Raw genomic sequence first — 27926 nt, forward strand, 5'->3', positions numbered from 1 at the left:
AAGAACTCCTATAAATCATTAAGAGAACAAAAAATGCTTAGAAAAAGGTGATTCCCAAAAGAAACAGAAATGGCTAACATACGGACAGATGTCCCATTTCACTAGTATTTAAAGAAATGCAAATTAAAATTTAGCAACATCTTTTAAAATGAACTGTCAGAAACTATTCTGCAGATGATCTCAGAAACTGTACATATGTGGTCATCTGTTTTTATTCTGATTTTTATCAGATTTAGATGAGAAATCTTAAAAAACTCAAACTCAATTACTTTTCTTTCTATCTGAAGTCAAACTAAATGGAAGGTCCAGTGGAGGTCCACCTTTCCCCATCTTTCAGGCTCTGGTCCCAGACAGAGGTCGGGATTAGGAATCAGGTTCTCATTCAGGCTATACCACTGACCAGACACCATCGTGGGCAAGTCATTTCATGCCCTTGATTTCAGACTACTTGTCTTAAGAAAAGGAGGTGAAAGGTGGTGTGATCTTTTTTTTTTTTTTTAAGATTTTATTTATTTATTTTGACAGAGAAAGAGCACAAGCAGGTAGACAGGCAGGCAGAGAGAGAGAGGAGAAAGCAGGCTCCCTGCCAAGCAGAGAGGCTGATGCGGGACTCGATCCCAGGACCCTGAGATCATGACCTGAGCCGAAGGCAAAGGCTTAACCCACTTAGCCACCCAGGCGCCCCGGTGGTGTGATCTTTAAGGTCTTTTCTAGCTCTATGATTTTGTGACTACACCAGTCTCATCAAAACTGCTTAGTATTCATTCTTTTTAAAGTCTCCCAATTAGGGGTGCCTGGGTGGCTTAGTCATTAAGAGTCTGCCTTCAGCTAGGGTCATGATTTCAGGGTCCTGGGATCGAGCCTCACATCAGGCTCCCTGCTCAGTGGCAGGAGGCCTGCTTCTCTCTCTCCCACTCCCCATGTTTGTGTTCCTTCTCTGTCAAATAAATAAATAAAACCTTAAAAAAATAAAAGTCTCTCAACCTAAGTTCAAGTTCTGGTTTAAGTGTGTTTCATATCAAATCACCTTTCTCTGTGAGAAAAATACATGTTTTTTCTCTTTGTATCAAATCACTCAAATAACCTGAACTCCTTCCCGGCTGGTGGCAGTTCCTTTAAAGGCATGTATGCCACATATGTATGGAAATGTTTCTAACACTGCTATCTCTTTAGGTAGACAAAGGTTCCTCCAGACCACCTTTAAAGTTTCTATTTAAGGTAAATAAACCACAATTAGCTGAAGAATGATAGGCAGCTAGCTCCCACGTAGCACTGGGTTAAGACACAGAGGTGGGAGAGTGGCTGACTCATTTTAAAGTCAAACAAGGTTTTCAAAGGACCGATGGAAGCAAGGGAGATTGTTCTGTGTCCCCTTCCTGACCATGCTCCACTCTGTCCCAATTTCTGAGGACTTTCCTTTTCCATGCTGCCCTCACAACTCTCCTATCCTGCTATCACAGCATATTCATTTTCTTCCCAACATTCCTTCACTTCTGTTTGGGAGAAGACTCCAGAAAAAGCCAACATGGCTTCAGTCAGAATGCAGGTCTACACCTGAGTACCAATAAACCAGTGAATGCCCTAAGGGCCTTTTCTTCAACACATGTGACAGCTGCTGGCATGCCCCCAGAGCTTTTGACACTGTCTGCATGTAGGCCTCCTACAGGGAGGGGCCGGAGACCAGGAGGGCAGGGGAAATCATGTCTCCCCTGGAGTGGGACTGATTGCTACTGTCAAGGTCCACAAAGAGCAGACCTGAAGAAGGTCCAGGGACTCAAATGATCTCCTTCTCTAGCTCCAGGAAGCACTTAACACGATAAAGTAATCTACTACTCAGGCAGTGGTCAGCTCTCCCTCCCTCACTGTTGCACTCTGAACCCACCTGCAGGGTAGCTTGTGGGCAAGGCCAACAGAGACAACAGAAGTACCAACAATGTAAAGGACATGGCAAATACTAAGGAATAATGTGAATTTGTATCTTTGCAGGAGTAACTCTCTCATCAACTATGTTACTTTTTCGTTCATATTTTAAAATAAATCACAACTCACATCCATAAGCTGTCAATAGTTCTTCTGATGTTGGAGGTCGATGCAGATCTTCATCCTCTCTAGGCTTTATGATATTAATGCCATAGGTAGCTTCTAAGACACGTCTTGGAATATTCTGGCAAACATAGGCTTGTCAAGGAATCCATTCCCTTGAACTGAACCCCTCCCCACCACAGCTTCAGACACATTCTTCCTAATTCAGCACTTCCAGGACAGAAACCTTTTTACCTCTCTAGAAAAGAAGGGTAGTTACTAATTTCTGAATACTTTTTCTTCCTTTAAACCCCATGCTTCCTTGTACCAGTTATTCATGGACATGCTCCATCTGACCGCCCCCCAACTGAATCTGGCAAGGGCAGGATCCACGGCTGATTGATGCCTGTAGCCTCCATGGAACCCAACCTAACCTGGCTTGTGATAAGTACTCAGTACACACCTGATTACTAATTCACAGAGAAGTTGAAAATATACAGAGAAGCATTTAGTGTAACATGTGTTCCCAACCATCAAGAGGTAGTAACAATGTCATCTATTAAAACACTGTACTGAAAGGGAGCCTGGGTGGCTCAGTGGGTTAAAGACTCTGCCTTCGGCTCAGGTCATGATCTTAGGGTCCTGGGATCAAGTCCTGCATCAGGCTCTCTGCTCAGCAGGGAGCCTGCTTCCCTGCCCCCTCCCACCCGCCTGCCTCTCTGCCTACTTGTGATGTCTGTCTGTCAAATAAATAAATTAAAAAAAAAAAAAAAATCTTAAAAAAAAAAAGTGCTGAAAATGCAAACCTTTCGAACACTGTACCAGCCCCACCTCGCCGCCTGGAGGTATGTGAGTCTGTGTGCAGTCACCAGGCCACTTTGCAGACTTTGACCTTCACCAGTATCTATTAATTCAAAGTATGGTTCTGCAAGATGACAGTTTTTACAGAAATGGTGTCAGATCGTATATGTAATGTTTTCAGATTTACCCAGGTCACTACAGGTAGACTTAGTGCAGTCTTTTCAAATACTGTGTACTATTCTATTTTAGCAATACACTATATTTTACCTATCCTAAATGAATTCTTTCTTCCTCATTTCTTACAGAAACAGAAATTAAACTGGGGTGCATGAAAAGCTGTGGCCTTCAGGGAGGTCATGAAGGATCATGTCAAGAACTATAACTTACCCTACCTAGGAAACTATAACTTACCCTACCTAGGAACTAACAGATTGGTGTGCTGGTCTCAGGGAGTGGCCTGTCTCCCACCAGCACACACAGCATAGTAAACAGGCTAACATGTTGGCTTATAAGGACGGTAAAACCTTAAGACACCATGGTTCTTAAAAGGTTTGTCTCTGAGTACTTTTTTCATGTCAGACACTATTCTAGATGCTTCACAGAAGGTAACTCATTATGCTGGGAGGTGACAGGGTTCCTAATCAGCTGCTTACTAGCTGCTAGATCTTGGCAAATTATTTAAGTTTTCTGTGCCTGACTTTCCTCAAGCTTGAAAAAAATGAGAACAGCAGCAGTACCCACGTCAAGGGTACTTTAATTTACTTTAATTCTTTAATTCAAGAATTAAATGAGATTACTTGGTAAGTGTTGTGTGGAGCACACAGTAAGCATGCAATAAATGTTGGCTAAAATGATTACAATTCTCACTGTGAGATCATCAACTGTGAAGTAGTTTTTCGGAATTTTTCAGAAAAGGAATGTTTCTGGAAGGTTAAGCAAGCTTACAAAGGTAACAGAAATAGTCGAACACCAGTGTCAGGATTCAACCGGGAGCCGAGATCCAAAAGCCCAGGCTCTCCCACTGATAACAGGCAACACAGTTGCCATCGGGACATGAGGTCTTCCTCCCACAGTCCTGAGGCTACTTCACTGTATAAACTTGGAAAGATCACTAGCCAGTATTTCAGGTTTTTCCATTCAGTAGCATTTGTGAATTTATCCAATGCAAAGCAATGTCCCAAACAAACTTGAAGCCCTAATATACACAAGAATATAACCAATTTTTACAAAGCAGAAAGGATATTAGTGACACAGGGGGGACGTGGTCTCTCATTTGGTCAATTGGGAGGATTCCACTGCAAATCATCTCTGCCTTAGTAGAGACGAAGGATGGCATCACCAGGCCGGGGCAGTCACACAAGCAGAGGCCGGGTTCCACGTAGAGGGTCTAAAAGATAAGTGAGAAGTTTACGCTGGGCACACAGTAGAGGAAGGGAAAAGACCAGCACACGAGTAGCAAAGACGTTCAAAGAAGCACCCAGAGGGAGGAATCTGAGAAGTCGATGCTGCAGAAATACCTGGAAATGCTTGGTGTGGCCAGGTGTGGCAGATACAGACACTTTCTTGTCACCCATGATGGTGTTGATTGTGGAACTCTTACCAACATTTGGGTAGCCCACCTGCGAGAGACACCTCAGTTACTGAAGAGTTAAACACTACCTCTGTCGAACCCAAAGTAAATACACACAAAGCACAACAGTAGTGTGTTTGGGGGCTTTAAAACATTTGAAATAGATGCTGCTTGTTGACAATTTTCTCCCCGGTGGTATGGGCATATTTATTCAGACAAGTTTCCTGGTGAATAAATTCTTCCTCATCACTGCAGTGATGAACAGTCAAGCTAAGTACATTTTACTTTTATAGGTCTTGCTGTAACAGCAGATGTTACGATAAACCTCAGCCCTCTGTTCCCAGCTTTCCCCAGGATGTCCCATCTCACAGGCATTTCACTGTTTCTGCTGTTTTTCACACTGTGGGTGAAGTCAAGCATCAGACAGGCATTTTAAACACCACCACATACAATTAATCTTTAATTTTTAATAACTTGTTAGGAAGTTTCTGTCTTATTGGTTAAAAAGATTTTTTAAAAATTGGTTAAAAATTTGAAGTGGCACATTGACTTGATATGGGTTAGCAAGCTCTTAAAGCTCTTCAATTACTCCTAGCAGGATCATATAAAGGTTCTCATGGCAGCCTTGCTCCAGGCTTTTCCTCAGGCTTCCCCCTGTACCTCCAAATCCAATTCCCTCTTACTTCTAAGAATCCTTTATCAGTGTGACTGGAAGATTATAAATACCAATTCCATTAAACATAAAACCTAAATCTTCCACCTCTACTCTAGGCCTCATTACAGACAATATCCATTGTTCCAGTCTTTGTTCTCGCTCCTCTCCACACTTAGCCAAACTGTTATCTGCTGTTCCATGAACACATTTCCATTCCTGTGGCTTTGCATAAGCATTTACCCTCTGTCTGTCTGGAAGGCCCTCCCATGGTCTCTTTGTCAAAACCTCACATTATACTTGAAGGTGAGAAACCTCTTACATAAAGATTTCAGATGACTGCTCATCGTTCTCAATATTCTCATGTTTTGTGTTTGTTTATATCTTGATTACATGACTTATTACTATTTGTTTCGATGGCATTCGTTGGGGGGAGGGCACTGTTGTTGCTGTTCTCTCCCCCCACCTTCTGCAGATCAAGCTCCTTCATTACACACTCCTACAGGCTGCAGGATGTATTCTCACACGCACCACACCTGGAACTCCAAGCTCTGGGAGGGTGAGGACTGGGTCTGTCTGCTCCCAATATACTGCTAGGGACCAACAGGATGCCTGGCCTGTGGCACGTGACCAGTAAATGTTTGTAGACTGAGGAAATTAACCTATTCTTGGGATTTCTAGAATAAAACATTCAGAAAGTAGAGGGGCTGCTTAGTACTTCCCTAAGTGTGAGAAAGAAACTAGCATTTAGGGAAGCTGCTTTCTGGTAGCATGAAGAAAATGACCTAAGTTCTCCAAGCTTCACAGCAAGTGAGTCCATCCCACTGTAACTGGGTAGTGTACTAGGTGCCAGCTCTAGGGGCAATTCCTTTAACTCGCACTCTGAAGTGAAACGTTGACGTGCTACAATCATTGTTAAGTAGGCTTGTGGAGGGGTGGGTGGGAGCACACTTCAAAACAATTAGGATTAGCTATACTTGGTATGTAACTTAAGAGTTAGAAGATTTTAAACCTGTCATGATCTACTTTCCCTCATGCTTTTGTTCTCTTGGATGAGAGACCTTTACAATAACCTTCTCTGACATCTAACATCTCCTTAGCTAAAGATGGGGCCTCTGGAGCTGTGCTGTACATCTTTGAGGTAGCACTTCTCACAGTCACCTCTAGAACTAGTGTATATGTAGCTAAGGATGGGAACTCCTTTCCCTTGTTGTTCTTTTTTTTTTTTCCTTAAAGATTTTATTTATTTGACAGACAGAGATCACAAGTAGGCAGAGAGGCAGGCAGAGAGAGAGGGTTAAGCAGGCCCCCTGCTGAGTAGAGAGCCCGATGAGGGGCTGGATCACAGAACCCTGAGACCATGACCTGAGTCGAAGGCAGAGGCTTAACCCACTGAGCCACTCAGGTGCCCCTCCCTTGTTCTTATGCAACTAAAGCAGCAGTCACGTTTTACTTGGCCCAAAGATGCTGGGATTTTCCCTAAAATACACCTGGAATATTTACAGTACAGGTTGGCAAGGATCACATAACACCAATATGAGGTAAGATTATTGAACTGGAAGTCTGAAGACAACCTTAAAGGCGTTCTCATTCTGCTACCTCTTTGTAAGTCACAGGACTGGTAGGGCTGAAATGGAAGATGAGAGAAGATAACTGATATAAACAGGGTTGTAACCAATATAAGTCTTGAGAGCGTTTACTCTTTTGAGCTGGACTTTAGCTATTCCCACAATGCCAGTAGACAACAAGAAGGCAATAATGTTCCCTATGATGCCAAAAGGTTGGTTGGTCTCTTGGGTTCCAGTGTAGCTACCAAAGGATCAGAAATAAAGGCACCCATGTGGTGGGGCACGTGGGTGGTACAACCGGTTGCATCCAGCTTCAGGTTTTGGCTCAGGTCGTGATTTCAGGATCCCGAGATCAAGCCCTACTTTGGGCTCCATGCTCAGTGCAGTCTGCCTGGGATTCTCTCTCCCTCTGTCCCTTCCACTTCTACTCTCTCCAGTAAAAAAACTTTTTAAAAAAGATTTTATTTATTTGTCAGAGAGAGAGAAAGAGGGAGGGAGGGAGGTGGAGAGAGAGCGTGAGCACAAGCAGGGGGAGCAGGAGACAGAGGGAGAAGCTGGGTCCCTGCTGAGCAAGGAGCCCGATGTGAGACTCGATCCCAGGGCCTCAGCAAAAGGCAGATGCTCAACCAGCTAAGTCATCCAGGCAGCCCTCAAATAAGAAAATCTTAAAAAAGAAAGAAAGAAGAAAGAAGAAAGTACCCATGCAGTAACAATCTGAGGACCTATTTCATCTTACCAGTCCAACTGTAAGTTGTCCGTCTTTCACCTTCTTCCCAGTGTGCAGCTGCTTAAAGATCTCCAACAATTCCTGCCTCGATACCAGGTGGGTAAAATTGTGTGTGCACTCCTTCCGCAGGGTCTTGCTACCCTGAGCCTCAGAATCCACAGGACAGCTTCCCTGCCAGTCCAGGCCACAGGCCTCTTCGTCAGGATTGCTATCCTCTTCCGAGCATGTCTGCCAAACCTCTTCCTCCTCCTCCGGACAGTCCTCATACTCACTGGAGTCTTCATCGCTAGGGGCAACGTCACTGAGTGCGAGGGAACTGGTGTCTGGGAGATGTCCGGGCTCACTGCATGAGACCACAGCCTCATCACAACTGGACTTTTCAGACTCGGCTGTGTTGGTTTCTCCAGCATCCCCTTTCACCTGCTCCTGAAGAGAGGACAGAAACCACCAAAGTTCAGAAGTGTATGACAACGGCACCTTCCACCCTAGTGAATGTACTCAGAGCTGGTTATCTCAGATGAAGACAGGACAGGACAAGTTATGAAGGAGACCAGAAAAGATGAAACAGGGAGACAAGGTAAACTTTTTGGTGAAAGGACACAACAAACTAGCAGAAGTGGTGCTCTCTGGGGACGGGAGGAGCAGTGGACCTTCACTTTACACATTATGTTTGTAACAGATACATCTTTAAAAAAAGCAAGAGTTTAGAAAAAGCTGGTGTCAAGCTGACTTCTTTAGCAGTATGTTATTTTGCACCAAGCTGTAGAACAAAGCATTTCTCATTAATGATAAAATATTTAACATTCTCTTCTTTGCACAAAACAAGAAGGGCATGGTTTATAATTTGAGTTTCTTTTTACATTTCCATTTTTAAAGACCATGATTTACATGTTACAGGGAACTGCTATTCCTTTGTAATCGCCTTTAATAAATCAAAGCACTGTGGAGCATAGCTCCCTCTGGATGAAATGCAGAAGCAACAAAACTCAACTCCACATGTGAAACTTATTCACATAAGCAAAGAGAAAGATACGAATCATTTACTCTTCAAGGATGTGTTAATTCTTCTGAATTCCTACTGATAATAAAGCAAAAGCAAGACAATATACAGTATTATTAATTTAACAAGAGGATGGGTTTGGATTTAAAAGTGATGCAACTTTAAATCATTTCTAAATTACCTAGTGTTAGAATGAGTAGCCATCACAGAAGAGGACACTATGAACTCAGTTAAACAAGTATCCTAAATTTTAGGAAAGTAGAGATATAAACAAAATGTTAGGGAAAATAGGCATGATTTCATGCTCAGGTCTGGCAAGTCAAAAAGAAACATGGCAGCATGGCTTATAATAGAACTATAGAACTAGAAGCAATTTCTATGAGAGCAATGAATATAAAGACGGTATGTCTTCATTGTAAGCTCTTCTGGATTGTTTAAAATATGAAAGAAACAAAACAATAATGTGAACTGAATGTGGATGTATATTAAAAAAACTACTAAAACTAGAAGCAGTTTAGGTTCAGAAAAAATGATAAAGACAACAAAAGAACTTTGTGCCAGTTATATTAAAAATAAAAAGAAGGGAAAAGTCAATACCTTGGTGGGGGGAAAAGAGTGCAATTTAACAGACAGCCAAGAGAAAACAAAAGTACTCAGCTTGAAATCTGAAAATTTTTTTTCCCCCAAGTAAGAAGGGGTCAAACAATTGCAAAGGAAGAACCAAATTTCATATGAGAAAACAGTGACTATCAAACTATTTCCAATAAATTCATGTTTGACAGTCAAATGACAGATGTGATGCTAGCTTTGGTATCACAACAGTAGCTGGTTATTGGTCTGAGGAGATCATGAAAAACGGCAGACACTTCAGAAAGACTTGGGAGAAGTAAATGATGGCTAACTTAAAAAGGGAGAAATAGTATCTTCCATAACCATGCTCTGCCAACTCAGAATTGGGTATGGAAGCAAGTCTACAAGGCAGCTGGGAACCCTAGAAAGACAGTCACCAAGGTACTACTTGGTTAACAGTTCGGGGAATACCACCGATATAGAAACTATCTTTTTTCCATTTTTGATAGTTATGGGGTTGATACATCAGGGCTAAGTAATACAGTGATAAATATTTATTAAAAAAAATTTCCGGGGGGCGCCTGGGTGGCTCAGTGGGTTGAGCCGCTGCCTTCGGCTCAGGTCATGATCTCAGGGTCCTGGGATCGAGTCCCACATCGGGCTCTCTGCTCAGCAAGAAGCCTGCTTCCCTCTCTCTCTCTCTCTCTCTGCCTGCCTCTCCGTCTACTTGTGATCTCTCTCTGTCAAATAAATAAATAAAATCTTTAAAAAAAAAAAAATTTCCATAAAACATTGATCTCAACAGAAAAGAGTTGAAACACAGAAATAACGGTTAAGAAGACAACCCAAGAAGCCAGACTGACTGCCTGAGGATAATAAGCACTTACACTTATTGCTGAGATGATTAAATGAATACAATGTATAAAGTGCTTAGGACAACAGTACCTGGCACAGAATAAGCTTTCTATGGTTTAGTTTTTTTTTTTTAAAGATTTATTTATTTGACAGACAGATTACAAGTCGGCAGAGAGGCAGGCAGAGAGAGAGGAGGAAGCAGGCTCCCTGCCGAGCAGACAGCCCGATGCAAGGCTTGATCCCAGGACCCTGGGATCATGATCTGAGCAGAAGGCAGAGGCTTTAACCCATGAGCCACCCAGGTGCCCCTATGGTTTAGTTTTTATTAACAATAGTAACAATGGAATAATTATTATTGTTACATCCTTGTGAAAACATCTGTATTCATCACATCAAAATGCTTACAGGGGGGCTCAGTAAGTTCACAAAAGGTTACGGAGTTCTTGGCTTGGTCCTAATCTGCTTAACAATGTTATTAATGACTGGAAAGAATACAGAGGACAAACACACAAAACTTGTAGATTCAAAGCTAGGAGGAGAGAAAAGCAAACTGTACAACCAAAATGAATTCTCTTAGCCCTAAATCGCTAACAATATTTCAGAGTAATTATATGTCCTAAATTGAGGTAAACACAAAATGAAAAACTTCTTCCACATGTAAATATGGGATCAGATTTGCATAAGTTTTTTCTTTTTTAAAAAATATTTGAGGGCACCTGGGTGGCTCAGTGGGTTAGGCCGCTGCCTTCGGCTCAGGTCATGATCTCAGGGTCCTGGGATCGAGTCCCGCATCGGGCTCTCTGCTCAGCAGGGAGCCTGCTTCCCTCTCTCTCTCTCTGTCTCTCTCTGCCTGCCTCTCCGTCTACTTGTGATCTCTCTCTGTCAAATAAATAAATAAAATCTTTAAAAAAAAAAAATATTTGAGGGATTTTGTTGTTCATAGGTTAAATGAGCCACGAGCTTCAGCTCCTCTGAAATGGGGTGAACTAACAAAAACAAAAACGGAATTACCGGGAATATTCTGATCACAGGACATAGTCATCCCTCTGAATATTAACACATACAATTAGGTGCCACCAACTCTAAGTGTTTCCTGACACAGGGAGACAGGCACTTGAGATGAACAGTGTCCCAGATACTGTGTCCATGATGAGTAGGACACCAGAAAATATACACAGAGAGGACTAAGGGGACAAAGAAGAGCCCACAGATCAAAGGCTAGGGAGGCTGCCTTGGCTTCACTGAACTGAAAAACTTTCTAAAGGTAGATAGAGTGAGCTACCTAGTCTCTATCATTTAACACAGATAAATAACAGAGATTATATGACTGTCTGCCATGAAGGTAAGGGAAGGAATTCATGGAGCTACCTGTGAGCTCATCAAGGGGAGGGCATTTTGTTCACTGGCACTCAGCTCAACATACAAAATAGCCTACAGATGGTTGACAGAGATGAAAGGAAAAGGCTAGGGAAAAAGGCATCACTTTAAGTCTCTTTCAGCTCTAAGATTCTACTACTAATAGTACTTCATAGCTATTACTAGTTAATAGTTATGTTTTTTATTAGAAAATACACCCCAGGGGTGCCTGGCTGGCTCAGTTGGTGGCGCATGTGACTCTAGATCTTGGGGTTGTGATCTCAAGCCCCACACTGCGTGCAGAAATTACTTAAACAAAAACAAAAACACTCCAAACTGTTTCTGTAAAATTTAGGTTAAAAAATAACATTGTATATTGGGGCGCCTGGGTGGGGCTCAGTGGGTTAAGGCATCAGCCTTCAGCTCGGGTCATGATCCTGGGGTCCTGAGATCAAGACCTGCATTGGGCTCTGTGCTCAACAGGGGGCCTGCTTCCCCCTGCCCCTTGCCTGCCTCTCTGCCTGTCAAATAAATAGATAAAAAAACAAAAACAAAACAAAAAAAAACCATGGCATAGGGTGCCTGGGTAGCTCAGTTAAGCATCTGCCTTTGGCTCAGGTCATGATGCCAGGAGCCTGGGACGGAGCCCCGCATCGCATGGGGCTCCCTGCTCAGCAGGAAGTCTGCTTCTCCTTTTCCCTCTCCTGCCCCTCCCCCTGCTTGTGCTCTCTGTCTCAAAAAATAAATAAAATCTTAAAAGAAAAAAAAAATAAGATAACATGGTATATCTTTAGGATTACTTCATTTATTTGTTTTGAAAACAATGTCAAAAGAGATTCTAATCAAGTCCTGAGAAGTAGAGTTAAACCCTTCAGTTGTACCGCCTTCTATTAAAAACAATTACAAAATCATTATTAGACTTCCTATATAATTTCCTGTCAAAAATCTAAAAAAATAGGGGCGCCTGGGTGGCTCAGTGGGTAAAGCCTCTGCCTTCAGCTTGGGTCAAGATCCCAGGACCTGGGATCAAGCCCCCCATCGGGTTCTCTGCTCAGCAGGAGAAAGTCTGCTTTCTCCTCTCTCTCTCTGCCTGCCTGTCTACTTGTGATCTCTGTCAAATAAATAAATAAAATCTTAAAAAAAAAAAAAAATCAATCTAAAAAAATAAAAAAATTATAGCTAGTATCAGTGTGTACCATACAGCCCCAGAGACATCAGATTATTTGACAACCAGGGAAAGTAACCTTGTGGCTCATTTTTCTATACGTTACCCTACTACCAGAGCATTTGGATTACCATTAATTTTCAATAAGGGAAAACAAAGCTTACTAACCAGAAACTGAAATCTTCTTCCCAGAAACGCAACCTCAAAAAGTCTCCCAGGGTTACCTCAGTGTCACCAGCTAGCTGAATGGCTTCAGCCAAAGCTGACCAGAAGATAATCTTCACATTTTCTTGTTCAAAGTATGTGGCCCAGGCACTCCGCTGCTCAGCAGTCAACAAATCGGCCTTATTTATCAGAAGGACGTTTTCCTTATTATCATCTATTTCCTTCACATAACATTCCTAGGCAAGACAAAGGTATTTAGAAAGGCCTCTTCAAACAAGTGAAAACTGGGCTAATTATACTGAAAGCCCCCATAGAGTACTAAAGGTTTTTACTGCCCTCAGTTTTAAGTCAATCCTAATTTAAAGATTTTCTATCCTGGTACTTTTCTACTGATCCTTCTCAACAAGCTCTGAAAAAGTTAGATAATATATACCTAAAAATACCCTCAATATTAGCAACTGGAAAGGGTAAAAGGAAATGCTCTCCTACCCTGTTGAAGTATAATAGATTATTTTTCTTTAAAGATTGTAGCTCCTCTCTTTAATAGTGCTGAGTTGTTTCTTTTATACAAAAGTTTAAGAAATGCAAAATTAGGACGTTTCCCAGCCAGCAGGGATTATTTTTCAGCCAAGTGATGACAGCCAATATAATCTCATCTTTTCACGTAAAAAATACTTTTTGAAGACTAAAAGAAAAACAAGACCCAGTAACTGAAATTAATTCACAACCACAGCTCTTCATTAGGAAACAAGATATAAAAGCAGACCTCATAAGAGTTTTAGCATTCTGATTTTTGTCCCTCACCAGTGAATTTAAAAATATTCTGCAGCAGGGTGCCTGGGTGACTCAGCTGTTTGGGCATCTGCCTTCAGCTAGGGTCATGATCTTGGGATCCTGAGACTGAGCCCTACACTGGGCTCCCTGCTCAGCGGGGAGCCTGCTTCTCCCTCTCCCTCTGCCTGCTGTTCCCTGCAGCTTGTGTGCTATCAAATAAATACCTAATATCTTTTTTTTTTTTTAAAGATTTTGTCTATTTATTTGTCAAAGAGAGAGAGAGCACACAAGCAGGAGGAGCAGCATGTAGAAGGAGAAGCAGGCTCCTTGCTGAGAAAGAAGCCCCGTGTGGGGCTTGATCCCAGGACCCTGGGATGAAGCCCCGTGTGGGGCTTGATCCCAGGACCCTGGGATCATGACCTGAGCCAAAGGCAGATGCTCAACCAACTGAGCTACGCAGGCGTCCCATAAACAAAATCTGTAAAAAAATATTCTGGACTATTACTATTATGGACCCAAACACTAACAGGAGTACTTCACATGTGTACAGTGTTTTATTAATTTAAAACCTGTATTTCATTTCATGTAGCCTTCACTCCTTAATTGTTACTCCTGCTGGTGTTTTACAAACTTAGTTTGCTTGTAAAATATCACAAGAGGTAATAACTAAGGTGTGAAGAGAGAGAACTTAATAGTATGGGTAAGCTGTGACTAGTAAGTACAATGCCAGTTCAACTGATGTCTCTTAAAAAATGAGAAACACTGGCAAATGTCTATTAACAAACTGGCTTCTAAACTAAAAGCTAGAAAAGTCAGGTGTTTGTCCTTCCTGCAGATGGTAATACTAGTTTCTGATGGAAGACACCTGTCTAAGGAGCAGCAGTACACATGAAGAGGCCTCCTTGAACACAGCTAGAGGACAGAACTGAACGCTTGCCAGCAGGGACTGCTACCAGTGATGCGGTCCTCCCGCTGCGGCTCCAAGAACTTCACATCTGAATTGTCACACTTCACTTACCAAATCCTCACATCTAAACAGGAGTGGGTTTCGAGCATCTACTATCTGGACCACGATATCGCTGAAAAAGAAAGGGGAGATACTCTAATCACTGTGAGGTGCAACACTGACCATATAACAACAATAGCAGTTTCCACACATTAAGCATTTGACACATTTAACGTTTTAAGGTACAATTACCCCCAGTTTACCTATGAGGAAACTGAGGCATAGGACAGTGAAGACACTTGTCTAAGGTCACCAGCTGCTAAGTGATGGAGCTGGAATGGAGAGTCAATCTGGACCAGAGGACGTGCTTGTAATCATAACATTCTCTTGCTGTTCCATGTCCTAGAGAGCCTCTGATGTTTCATTCTAAGGCTCAACTGTATCTTCTAGTAAACTCTTCTGGTGAGGCAAGAGTATTCCAAATACTTCAGTCCAAGGGGAGGTCTACTGTGTACTCAATACCTAATCTACACTGGTGTTCAGGCCTCAAAAGAAAATGAATAAATCACTTGCTGACAGCTGCCACTATCAAAGCCTGTATCTTAGTTAAGCCCAGGGCTGAAGAGAAAAAAAACAAATCTAGCAACTCATCACCCACCAGTTTTAACAACGAAGCATTGAAATGGCTAAAATACAAAAAGGGAAAATATCAACTTAAGATGGCACACTGAAGCAGGACCAAGGAGTCCAACTTCTGCATCACACAGAAGATGCAGCAATAAGAAAACTTTCTGTGGCCGAGAGCAAGCTCCTCAGAGCCCTCGCAAATGCAGTAGGGACTAGAGCAGCCGAGTGCTTTGAGAATAAATCTCCTACTTCTCTGGGAGGATCCTCCTTTCATTCTGCCTCCACGGCTAGAAGAGATGCTCTAGCGGCTGGCTGCCACCAGAAGGAAACAAGCCACAGGCGCGCGCACAGTGGTCTCCTAAAAAGCCGGGTCTGGTTAGCCTGTTCTGAGGTAATGTTTATGCAACTAGGCTGGACACGGAGGAATTGTATTAAATCAAACTTACCATTTAAGGCAGGGCTTTAACAATCCAAGTGCATGTTCTTTCAGAATAAATTTCCAGCATAATATTGTGATTCCAAGAATTCACAGACTTGCTAATTAATGACAAATTGTTAAGTTCTCTAATTAAGTGGGTCCCGGTATTTCTTCCTTAAGGTATTACCTACCACTTTCCCAAACTGTGAGGATTTAACAGTAAATGCAACAATGACTGCAAAACATGGACAAAGCCTAATAAACTAAAACTGCAAGGTCCACCCACATCAGGTCTACCTGCAAACAAGCAGACACCAGGAAGAGAAGACAAACTTCAGACCGCTTGCTTCGTGCTGCCTGAGGCTGCAGAGCAAAGTGCTGACCGTGTACCAGGAAAGGCTTCTGCAGTACAATAGTGCCTTATCCTCCTGAATACGGAGTTCTGCCCTCAGTGCCCCAGCAGCTTCCTGCATTTCAGTGACAGGGTATACATCAAATCTTTTCCAATAACTACGCTTGAAATTAAAGAGGCAGATGGCTTAGCTACCTTGTTACCAAACAGGAGACATCTGTTGTACCAAACACATCAATAAATATTTCCTGTTAAAAAATGTGGCAGTAGTCACTTCAATAATATTTCTATGTCAATCAGAACTACTTCCATGTGATAAAAACTATATACCGCAAGTTACAAACATGCTCTTTTATAAAAAGAGAAATACCTCATAATGAAAGTAACAGAGCAAGTAACACTGTAAAATAACTGAAGTGAGGAGTTTCAACAAGTACAGGCTCCCTCTCAGGAAACCAGGTGCTTATTTAGGGACATAAAAGATGGGTAAAGGGCCATTCTGTCAAGTTTGAAAGAATGAACACATATGCTTCCCTCTCAAAACCTCTAAGAATGAAAGTAAACTCTGAAGCTTATTAGGACAAAGAGAAAGAACAGCAGCAATTGAGACATGGTAGCCCAGTCAAGAAGCAAGTCTGTTCATACTCCCCAGCCCTGAGGGAGCAGATATGAAGTGTCCGATGCAAGGTCTCTAGGCAAGGGTGAAGTGTAAAACTGCAATCAATCTGAATGAGGAGCTCTTAGGTCTGCTCTCCTGTGCCATCGAGGTAGGCAACTACACCTCCTCAATCTCCTATCCCAATGGCAGAAGGCTAGGGTCTATTATGGAGAAAATGAACCTGAGAAGCTGAAGACTTGAGACCTCAAGCACAGAAGGTGGGAAAATGGTGCGATACTGAAGAAGAGGGGATTAAACAAGTCTATGCAGCAAATAGTGGAAATGCACAACTTCTTTGCATCCTACCACCCACCACCTTTAGCCATGCTCTTGGCAGGAGACCATTCTTTTTAAGAAACTGACTGGCTCTAGGGAAAACCCCTACAAATCCTAACATCTTAGGGGTATTCCAACAGAATAAAATTGACCCCTACTTGGTCCTGTACAGTGAAGTCCACAGTCGGCAAATTCTAACCAAACAGGTGGTCTTGTCAATCATGTTTATAATGCTTCTTCTTCTTTTTTTTTTATACTTTGTCAGACAGAGTAAGCAAGAGAGAGCACAAGCAGGGGGAGCGCCAGGCAGAGTGAGAAGCAGGCTCCCTGCTGAGCAAGGAGCCTGATGCAGAACTCGATCCCAGAACCCTGAGATTATGACCTGAGTCTGAAGCAGATGCTTAACTCACTGAGCCTCCCTAGGTGCCCTAAGAATGCTTCATTCCTAAATATAATCACACTGGGGTGCCTGGGTGGCTCAGTCGATTAAACATCTGTCTTCAGCTCAGGTCACGCATGATCCCAGGGTCCTGGGATCAAGCCCTCTGTTGGGCTCCCTGCTCAGTGGGGAGCGTGCTTCTCCCTCTCCCCCTGCCCTACCCTCCCCACCTTTCCCCGCACCGCTTGTGCTCTCTCTCTCTATCCCCCAAATAAACAAATAAACATCTTTAAAAAAAGTCACTTGATACCTGAGGGAGGCCTCTTACATAAAAGTCAGAAACCAGAATAAATTAAAAAAAAAGGAATAGGGAGTAAAGTCAGACAATGTAGAAAGTAGGAGAAAACCTAAAATCAAAAAAACAAGCAGAAAAACAAAACAATACTGTTAAATATGCAGATGGGGGTATTCCAAGGCCAGGTTTCCATATGTTTTTTTTTTTTTTAAGATTTTTATTTGTTTATTTCACAGACAGATCACAAGTAGGCAGAGAGGCAGGCAGAGAGAGAGAGAGAGAGAGAGAGAGAGAGGAGGAGGCAGGCTCCCTGCTGAGCAGAGAGCCCGATGCGGGACTTGATCCCAGGACTCTGGGATCATGACCTGAGCCAAAGGCAGAGGCTTTAACCACTGAGCCACCCAGGCGCCCCAGGTTTCCATATGTTAAACCTTGTTACCATTTTTCTTTGGAAGCAGTAGTACACATCTTTAACTGCTCAAGAGGTCCTGAAGAAGAGATCCACTGTGCTCCACAGAAGTTCCCCAGGATCAGTGGGTCTTCTTGAGCCTTGTTCAAGCCTAACTGAATCAAAGGGGCCTGCACAGAGTCTGGGAATCAGAAGCAAGCTTCTACTTTCTAGACTCTTTAGAGATTTGCCTTGTTACCCTGACTTCCCTATATTCCAGCCCAACAGCCTTCTCTCTGCCCCTGCAGGAGTAGGATGGAGAAGGTATGCAAGTGACTTAAAAAAGAAAAGGGGGGGGGGGTGCCTGGGTGGCTCAGTGGGTTAAGCCTCTGCCTTCGGCTCAGGTCATGATCCCAGGGTCCTGGGATTGAGCCCCACATTGGGCTCTCTGCTCAGCAGGGAGCCTGCTTCCTCCTCTCTCTGCCTGCCTCTCTGCCTACTTGTGATCTCTGTCAAATAAATAAAATAAATAAAATCTTTAAAAAAAAATTAAGATATAATCCATACATCATAAAATTAACCCTTTTATTTTATTTTTGTTATTTTTTTAAAGATTTCATTTATTTATTTGACAGAGAGAGAGATCACAAGTAGTCAGAGAGGCAGGCAGAGAGATTTGGGCCAGGCGCCCCAAAATTAAACCGTTTAAAAGTTTACGATTCAGGGGTGCATGGGTGGCTCAGTGGCTCAGGTCATGATCCCAGGGTCCTGGGATGTAGCCCCACATGGGGCTCTCTGCTCAGCAGGTAGCCTGCTTTTCCCACTCTCTCTCTCTCTGCCTACCTGTGATCTCTGTCTGTCAAATAAATAAATAAAATCTTTAAAAAAAAATTAAAGTTTACGATTCAGTAGTGTTTAGTATATTTGCAAAGTTGTGCGACCATCACTACTAATTCCAATTAAAACAAATCACTCCTTGAGTCCCACAATCCTTACCAGGTGCTCCTTCCTCTGTTTTAACTTGGCCCACTGCCTTTCTATCTGTAATACAGCAAGAATCACACTCTGGATTTACCATGTACTGATCATCTTAGGAAAGACTGCACTTCATTCCTGTGCCCCCGATCCCCCCCAATACAACATATTTTCTCTTTGCAAGCAGACATCTACCCCTTTCACACCCATATTTCCAAGAGGAATCAACAGACATCTGTTGAAATAACTGTAGGTACTTCAGAACTCATCTTACAGAAAACATTCACCATTCTCACACACTTATCAACATGTTTACTTAATTAAAAAAAAAATCTATACTTGAAAGAAATATAGCATTACACTTTCAGTTTTTATAATAATTCTCAATAGCCATTTGCATAGCTTAATCCCTGAGCACCCCGGCTCCTGGGGTCTATGAGCATTTACCAACATCTGAATCTAATCTAATACCATTAATGTCTTAGTTACACAAAAGGAAAATGGTAACTTACCTTCTCTCAATCACCCTCCAGAGCTGGCGCCAGAAGTCCAAATTTCTTTCAAATGGAGTCAACAGCAATTTTTGTTCCTCTTCTAGCCTGGCTTTAGAATGAAAAGTTTTTATCTTTGCCAGATTATAATCGAAGGTTTCAAATAGTAAAAACACTCAAATTCACTGCATTGCAAATATTAACTATCAAACTGTTATTAATTTCTACTGAGCCAAATGAAAATCAAACTTGAAATTTTATATTTATTTAAGCCCTAGACATTCAAAATAACATTTCTCCCACACACCTCCTTCTGGAAGAATGCTTAAGAGAGCAGTGATCAACTCCAGGGTGACTAACGGCTAGAAAAGAGTATGAGGGAGTGAAGGCCAGGAATGGAGTGGAGTAATCAATTTATCATCTTTGTGCCAAGATGCACTTGTACCCAGTAACGCTGGTCACACACAGAATTTGCACTCGAAAGAAGAAATCTACCATTTCTTTTTAAAAGAATCAGGCCTTCAAAATGCAAAGACCAACGCAAACACACCAAAATGCTAGGCTCAGAATTTCAAGACCAATCTTTCTATATTCCAACACTCACCGGACAAGTTGACGTCTCCATTCTAGAAAGTTATCTTTCTCTGCCTGTTTGAGTTCTTCTGGACTAGTGTTTTTGTCCCACTTTGGTCTGAAACAATCACAGAGAAAAAAAATTCCATGTGAATTACCAAAATAAAACAGGGGATTTGGATTTAATAATGGCAGTGATAAAAGGAAACAGGAAAAGAAAGAACATCAAATGAAAAATTTTATACTCAGGATGCCTTATAATGTCCTACATTTCTGCTCAACTCACCTCCGTGGCACACTCAAGAACTGTTTGTTTTCTTCGTGGAGTTTCTTAATTCTCTGGCTCTCCTCAAAAGATAGCAGTCCAGTTCTAGCCTCAGGATGCACAAACTTGATATTAAGCTTCTCTGTTTAGAGAAGAAAAGAAAGTATTGTAACTGAAGTGGCAATCTATTGAGTGGATATTAGTTATTACCTTAAAATGAAAAAATATAGCATCTAAAACAGAATTTGAGCTTTCTTGATGTAGATGCCTCCAGCCTTGGATAAATAATTTCCAAGTGAAGCTATCTACCAAAAAAGGAATGAAAGAGACAAATCTTTACTAAAGCTTTCAAAAGGCCAATCATTTTTTCAAATACTCATTTTATAAAACTCCATATACTGAATGCATTTCAAGGAAACAGAAACAGTAAGAGTGGGAAGGGATTGCAAAGATTGAGTACAACCCATCTCATTTTACTTATGGGGAATAATTATCACCCAATGGGGGGGTGGGGAAGTAAAGATTCAGCAAGGAGACTCACTCCAGTTAAAACTGGTGAACTATCACACGGCCATCAATTATGTAGGATGTTTTATGATGAATGCCCAATTCACAATTACTACTATATAACAATTCAAAGGAATAATAATAATAATAATAAAAAGCCATGTCCATGTATAAACTACAGAGACCTCTGCTCTAGGGCTCTGGGTCTCTATTTCACACACAGCCACCTAGTCTCCACGGGCAGGTGACTCACTGAGAGAAGCCAGTTAAGCTTCTTACTAAATTGCTAAGGGAAGATCCTATTCAAAGATAACAGAACATCTTCAGCAATGTTTCTCTTGATCTTTAAGCAGATTACAGTCTGCTACCCTTGTCAGACCATCAACACCATCTAGGAGCTCCATCTGCACAGTCAAGCAACCTCCAGTACAGTCCACCCAACCACTATTTTCATTCATGCATCCTCAACCAAGAGTCAAAAAACACACCCCTCAAGCCCCGTATCTGGTAATTCTTTCACAGAATTCCTCCTACCAAGGGTGATCTCCCAGTGGATGTTCCCACTCTGCTTTGTCTAATCTCTACATGCCTCTAGCCCCTTGAGTCTTTCCTTTTCTCCTAGTCCCTCGTCAGGCTCACAGATTCATTTCTTTTCCTATTTGGCCAAAACCATATAGTACAACCAGTCTCCAACTAAACATCAAAGTTCCTTATTCCACTGCACCCACTGTCTCATCTCCCAACCCTCAGATAAAGCCAACTATCCATTCTCGTTCCCATTTCAGCAGCATTGCTCTGAGGGCTGCAGCAAGTAGCATGATAAAGCAGCCACTTGGCTGTGAACTCTTTTTACTCAGAACACTCCTGATGCCCAATGTGTCTTTTCCCACACCAGGAACGAGCTCTCCATCTCTCGGGACAACAACTGCATGTCCTACAATTCCATTATATTCTGACACTATCAAGAGTTGTATAAGCCTCCACAGGTTTAAAGGCTCAGTCCCCCAAAACTGTTGCACTTCAAATGCCAAGTCTCTGAATGGGCTTTTACGGAGGCTTTATTGCACAGGCACGACTGATTCAATCACTGGTTACTGGTGGCGAGCTCAATTCTAGCACCTCTACTGAGGTCCTCAGAACTCCAACCCTCTAAAAACAGGGTTGGTTCCTTGTGCAATCAGCCCCCTGCAGAAGCTATCTAGGGTCCACAAGTAACCCCATTAACATAAACTATGGAAGAGCTGTAAGGGGATTATAATGAATAACAAAAGACACTCCTCTCATCCCCAACTCAGGAAGTTACAAAGGTTTTAGAAGCTCCAGTTATTGGAACCAGGGGTGAAGACAAAACAGCACAACATCACGCTTACTTATTTGCTGAAAATAAAGAGTACTACCTGTGTCATCTTTTAAAAGTAGAGTTCCCAAAGAACATTTAGCATTTCTTATTATTCTGCCCTCCTTGGTTAGGCCAGGGGCCCATATAAAAATTTATTTAAAAAGCAATGACCCATCCAAAAACACGCATTTTCTCTCTCTCTCACATGCGCATGCACACACACACAAATTTGGCATGCCGTTTGCAGGGTTCACATAGACAAGAGAAATATGTAGTTTCCTGATTAAGAACCCCTATCTCTGTATGTCCAGTAGGATCTTCAGACTGTAGAAAACTGAAACAGAATTCTATCACCTCTGCATTACTAAGGGAAAGAATGAGAAGGTATGAAACAATGAGGTATTAATGGATTTTTGAAAGGTTTATGAAGGTTTCACTGTGTAGGCATGATTGATTAAATCATCAGTCCTTCGTGATTAACTTGGTAGTGCCGAAAAATTCCAATCCTCTAATTACCAACTAGGTCTGTCTAGAGACCAGCCCTCATCCTGAAGCTATCTTGAGATTCCTCAAGCACCAACTATCTTACTAGCATACAGAAGGACATTCTTATCATTATAGAGATTCCAAAGATACAGAAAATATATATTAATTATATGACAATTCAGTGTCACTACAAATGTTATGGGCTCAACATTAGGTAAGTCCTAGGACTTGACCTAGAAGGAAGACAATCTCTCTATATTCTTGGTTCTTCCATTCCCTGAACTCTAACTACATTCCCTTCAGATGATCTTCTACCTTAATAGAAAAACTGAAACTATTAGATACCCACCATTTCACCTTCTCTTCTACACATTTCTTAATGCGTACACCAACCTTCAGCTTCCTTTTGACCCCATTCTATTCCCATCTCCTTCCAGACTCAGACTTTGTTCCATTTCCTCATTAAACTCTATTTCCCTTCATGATTCTAAAAATTAAAAATTTTTAAGCTACATAATACATAAACTCTTTTTTTTTTTTTAAGATTTTATTTATTTATTTGACAGAGAGAGATCACAAGTAGGCAAAGAGGCAGGCAGAGACAGGAGGAAGCAGACTCCCTGCCAAGCAGAGAGCCTGATGTGGGACTCGATCCCAGGACCCTGACATCATGACCTGAGCAGAAGGCAGAGGCTTAACCCACTGAGCCCACCCAGGCACCCCCATAAACTCTCCTTTTAAAAAAATTCAACCATAAAGGCAAACATTCTTTATGACCCACCCCTAACCTTCTTCTGCCCACCCCTACAATCTCAGTTCTCTCTCTGGAGATTATTGATTAAATGAGTAGGCCTCTAAGTTTTTTCCTAATATACACATAGATATACAGATTGGTCGGATTATTTCCTTTTCCTTTTTTTTGGAGGAGGGGGGAGAGAATCTTGTGCAGACACACCGATGCAGGACCCGACATGAGGCTTGATCACAAGGCCCTGAGCCAAAATCAAGAGTCAGATGCTTAACTGACTGAGCCACCCAGGTGACCCAGTCAGATTATTTTCTTAATGCAAATGGTACCATACTATGTGTACTACTCCACAACTTGGTCTTTTCATATGGTAACAGGACATGGACATCCTTAAGTATCCACATATTTACCTCATTCCTTTTACCTGCCACATAGTATTCCACAGCATGTCTATGCCACAGTTTATCCATTTTCCCACCTATTGAACACTTAGGTTGTTTCCAAGTATTCACTGTTTAAATACAGCATTATCTGGGAACTTGTCAGAAATGCAAATTCTCAAGCTCAACCCACACCTATTGAATCTCCAGAGAAGGGGCCCAGGAATCTGCTTTCCAGGTAATTCTGATGCTAACCCCTGAGAACCACTGATCTAGTGTAGATATTGTGGAAACACCAGGTCATAAAATATGCACTTTAAATTTTTGATACTGTGAAACCAGATGCTGTATTTTCTTTTTTTTTCTTTTCTTTTTTTTTTTTTTAAGATTTTATTTATTTATTTGACAGACAGAGATCACAAGTAGGCAGAGAGGCAGGCAGAGAGAGAGGAGGAAGCAGGTTCCCTGCCGAGCAGAGAGCCCGATGCGGGGCTCGATCCCAGGACCCTGGGATCAGGACCTGAACCGAAGGCAGAGGCTTCAACCCACTGAGCCACCCAGGCGCCCCCAGATGCTGTATTTTCAACCTCTCCCTCTCTGCTGGCTCTTACCCCATAACCTACTGGTACTAACCTGGATTACACAGATAAGCTCACACGCACACACGTACTTCTCCCTGCCATAGTCAACTATCTCAAAAGAATAAAACGTGCTCAGGAACTCTACTTCCTCACCTTCCTCTCTTTCTATGCCCTTTTCTCTCTCCTCCAATGCTGGCTCTACCACTCCTCACTCTTTTGCACTTACTCCACGCCTTTCTACAACATCTGGTTTGTTCCATCTCCCTATTAATCTTGTTCTGATTCTTTGTGCCATTCTTCCATTACTACTATTTCAGTCTGGCCTACTTCTCTTGCTGGACTAATCTAACTGGTCATTCCTCCTCAAAATCCATCAGTGATCTTTCAAAACAATGAAATCTAAATAATGTTTGACACCTGCTTAAACTTGTCGAAAGATTCCTTTAAAGCCCTTATTCTCTCAGGCTCTAGCCCTTGCCCACCCCCTAGTGTTTGCGCATCACATCCTGTCCCTGTGTACTTCAAGTACCCGCAAGGCCAACTTACAACCATTTTGTGAGCAAGGTAAGCTACTGCTCACATACTAGCTTGAGTCCTCCACCTGCCTGGATACGTCGTCCTGTGTCACCTCACCTGTCTTAATACCTACTCATCCTTTGAGACTCAGCCCCAGCGTAAAGCTTTCCTTGCTTGGCCCTAGTTGTCCTTCAGACAGAATGAAAACTAACTACATCTTTTATGATCCCATTGTTTGCTACAGACTTCTTTCATAGCCCCTAAAACAAAATTCTGCAGAAACAAAAGTTATCTTATTCAACACTGTACTCTCAGTAGCCAGTACAATTCCTGAGAGCAGCTGGAGCCCAATAAGAACATTTAAATAAATGAATGAATTCGCTGAACAGCACAGTAAGGTTTACAACAAAAGAGCAACAGAAATAGTTTATAATGCTACCTGTGCCAGGTACTTTTCTAAGTGCTCAGAAGACACATACAGAAAAACATGGGAGAGCAGTGATTAAAACAGATTACACGCATGGAAAATTCACTACAGTGTGTCAACAAGTGCTTTAAAATACAATTCAAACTGCCTACATAACAACAGCAGGCCCAGGGAGTTGGCTTCTAACAATGGTATCAGAAAACATTTTCTGGAAAATTCTGGTACTGCCCCCACAATGCTGACTGGTCATTTTTCTACAAAGACTGAGTTTCTTGAACTCGATACAATGTATAATATGAAGGTTTTTTAAAGCTTAATTTTAAAACTGTGGCACATTCTCAATGTCACAGTTTGATTCTACTTGATTAGACAGACCTTCCTACACTCTTCTGGGATATCTGCCTTTGGGTTAAAGACTACCCATTTCTGAGTTTAGTAGGGTCCACAAAACACTTCCAAGTAGACAAATTTGCATCGAGTCAGCAAAGCTGGAAGAATGACCAGTATCTTATGTACTCGGGAATAAACAACTTACCAGCTACAAACTCTGTTCCTGCAAGTTCCGCAGTCGCAAGGAAATCATCCAGGGAGCTCTGTTCAGTCACTGACTGAAGATTAAGACGACCCCAATCATAGCCATCATTGAGCTCACTTGTGTGCAACTATGAATAAAACACAGGGTAATAATACAGCTGTTCTCTTCTGCTTCTGACATCTGAACAAACTCTAACCTCCCAAGGAACTGTTCTGTGGTCGTGAAGGTGGTGTCAGCCCCTTTAGAGTCAAAGCTAATACCAGTTAACATTTAGGAGTGTAAACATTTAGATACGACAGGCACTTTCCATTCATTATTTCATTTAATTTTCAAAGCTTTTGAAATAAATTTTACTGTATCTCTATTTTGCCGACAAGGAAACAGTTTCAAATAGATAAAAATAATTTGCCTACAGGTGCTGCTAATAAATGGTAGAGAGAAAATCTGAATCCAGACTCTCTGATCCTGGCAGACTTAACTGAAAATTTTTATGGAGACCCACAGTAAAAAATGCAGATTACATAGTGACTCAGATGCTGTGATACACACAATGATACAATTCTGTGCCAAGCAGTAGAATATGGGGGGAAAAAAAAAAGAATGCTGAAACAAAGTTACCTTATCGCATGTAATACACTCTGCTATTTTGAGTTCTATCCTGTTGGGTTAAAAAACCACTAGTTGGAACCTACTTAACTGATTCCCAGGTGCAATCCAGAGTTTGATAAACACTATTCTAGCTACATGCTCATTACAGGAACAAATAAATAAAAAAACCCCGAATATTAAAAGAGTAGGTGGTGGGTTTCAAGGCCACAGGTCAGCAAAAAAATCAGAGTAAGAATCAAAATCCGATTCGTTTAAGAATTCATATTCAATCTTCCTACCACTTCCTAAAGGTTATACTGTAACAAGTTCCCTCAAAACCAACTAAAAATGATCAGTGATCTAATGTCTAGAGTAACTTGGACCTGATGACTATGGAAGAGCCCCGTATGCCTTTACTCTGCGTACAAAATGGCTGGACATCAGATGGTATTACAGTGGCGCGCACACACAGTTAGCACAGCGAATCTCAAATACGTAGGGGGTATGTCAGAAAAACAAGCATCAAACTACTCCATCCGTTGTTCTAGGATCCTGAAAGTGTGTTCATCCGTAGGTCCAGGGAAGTACTGGGCCAGCTCACCACGGTTTGGAGATGCAGTGTTCATCATCCACCGAAACCGTTCGGGAATAAAAAGGATGCAGCAAGCATTTGAGTTATTTTGTATTTCTGGTGGCAACCAGCCGGGCTCCTGGAGGAGTCATTCTTTGAACAACACCAAAAAAGAAGTAGCTTTTCCGTTTTTTCTGCTCCGAAACTTTCAAACGCTCCCTACATTCACCACGCTTCAAGCTCTCCCAACAGCCTCATCATCACACTAGCTCTCCTTTCCCGCCTCGACCTCTGCGCCCTGTGCCTCAATGGAAAGGGGGCCTGCTTACCCGCCTGAGGGGAACTTAAACATACTCCTCTCTCCGAGCCCTCCTTAGGCGTCCTTTTCCCTACAAAAATTTCCTGTGATTTTTGACCCCGCGGCTTCGCAGCATGCAAACTCTCATAGCTAGAAAAAAAGGCCAAGAAACACGATAAGTTCTGTCTTACCCAGAAGTCGCTGTGACGGTGGTTACGGCTTCGCTGAGTCTTCTGGCGGATAAGAGCCCGGCCGAGGGTCTCGGGACCTGCCGCTCTCCGCCTGCCCATGGCAGCACAACACTCGCACGAACGCTCCCGGCACCGCACGCGCGTTTTCCGGTATTCAAGAGCTCGGTCCCCGGAAGTGGCGTAAAGCTAGCCCAAGTAGCGGAGGCCCGAGTTGAAAAGAAGGCGGAATGACTTACTCCAAGCTACCCTTCGTATACCTCTCATTGCCACTGCTACAGAATATAAATATGAATATGTCCAAGGAACTTAATTTCTATAGCTATGTCTACGAATATCTCGAGTTTGGATGGAATGAGTGAATCAAAATAATGGTACCTTCCAGATTCGTGTGTCGATCTTTAACGTCCGGTGAGGAACTAGGAGACCTGAAAAACATGGCCGAGCGTATTCCGCGTCTTAGCCCCGCCTCCCAGCTGCTTTTGTCACCAAAGGGCGGAGACACGAGTGAAGGACGTTTCTGCCGCGCCAAGTGGCGTCGCAGGCTGGCGCTGATTTTCGCCTGCGCCTCAAGGTGTGGCCCCAACGCCGTCAAGCCCAGAATCTAAATAGTTTTTGTTTACCTAGTCTTTCCTAGCTGTGAACTGGGGAGAAAAGTTCCGGACTGGATGGGAGCTCAGAAAGGAAGCGTCAGGAATGTTTCCAGAGCTTGGCAAGGTTGCAAGGAAAGCCAACCGGATGACTTAAATGCTTTATTTAAACAACAACAACTCCACTTAGAATTGCACTAACATTTCCTATTGTTAAAGTGAAAACAGTGAGCCGGCTCGCTCTGAGACCTGGGCTTCTGGGGCTCACTCCATCGTTAATGGCCCAGCGACGGGCAGATGGAAG

At 42.3% G+C, this 27926-nt stretch overlaps 1 protein-coding gene across 1 annotated transcript in view; it reads right to left on the reverse strand.

Moving 5' to 3' along the window:
• LSG1 (large 60S subunit nuclear export GTPase 1) overlaps positions 1 to 27193 on the reverse strand; it is a 33409-nt gene extending 6216 nt beyond the window's left edge. Inside the window, exons 1-11 of the mRNA XM_047733373.1 lie at positions 27036 to 27193; positions 25388 to 25514; positions 19890 to 20010; positions 19635 to 19721; positions 19052 to 19138; positions 14244 to 14304; positions 12511 to 12687; positions 7350 to 7766; positions 4341 to 4442; positions 4067 to 4210; positions 2050 to 2173 (exon numbers count right to left, since the gene is read on the reverse strand). Of these exons, the coding sequence (XP_047589329.1) occupies positions 2050 to 2173; positions 4067 to 4210; positions 4341 to 4442; positions 7350 to 7766; positions 12511 to 12687; positions 14244 to 14304; positions 19052 to 19138; positions 19635 to 19721; positions 19890 to 20010; positions 25388 to 25514; positions 27036 to 27134 (1546 nt within the window). The 5' untranslated portion in view covers positions 27135 to 27193. The remainder of the gene's footprint in view (positions 1 to 2049; positions 2174 to 4066; positions 4211 to 4340; positions 4443 to 7349; positions 7767 to 12510; positions 12688 to 14243; positions 14305 to 19051; positions 19139 to 19634; positions 19722 to 19889; positions 20011 to 25387; positions 25515 to 27035) is intronic.
• Positions 27194 to 27926: the final 733 nt, after the last annotated feature.

This window comes from Lutra lutra, chromosome 1 (assembly GCF_902655055.1).
Source record: "Lutra lutra chromosome 1, mLutLut1.2, whole genome shotgun sequence".
NCBI classification, from domain to species: Eukaryota; Metazoa; Chordata; class Mammalia; order Carnivora; family Mustelidae; genus Lutra; species Lutra lutra.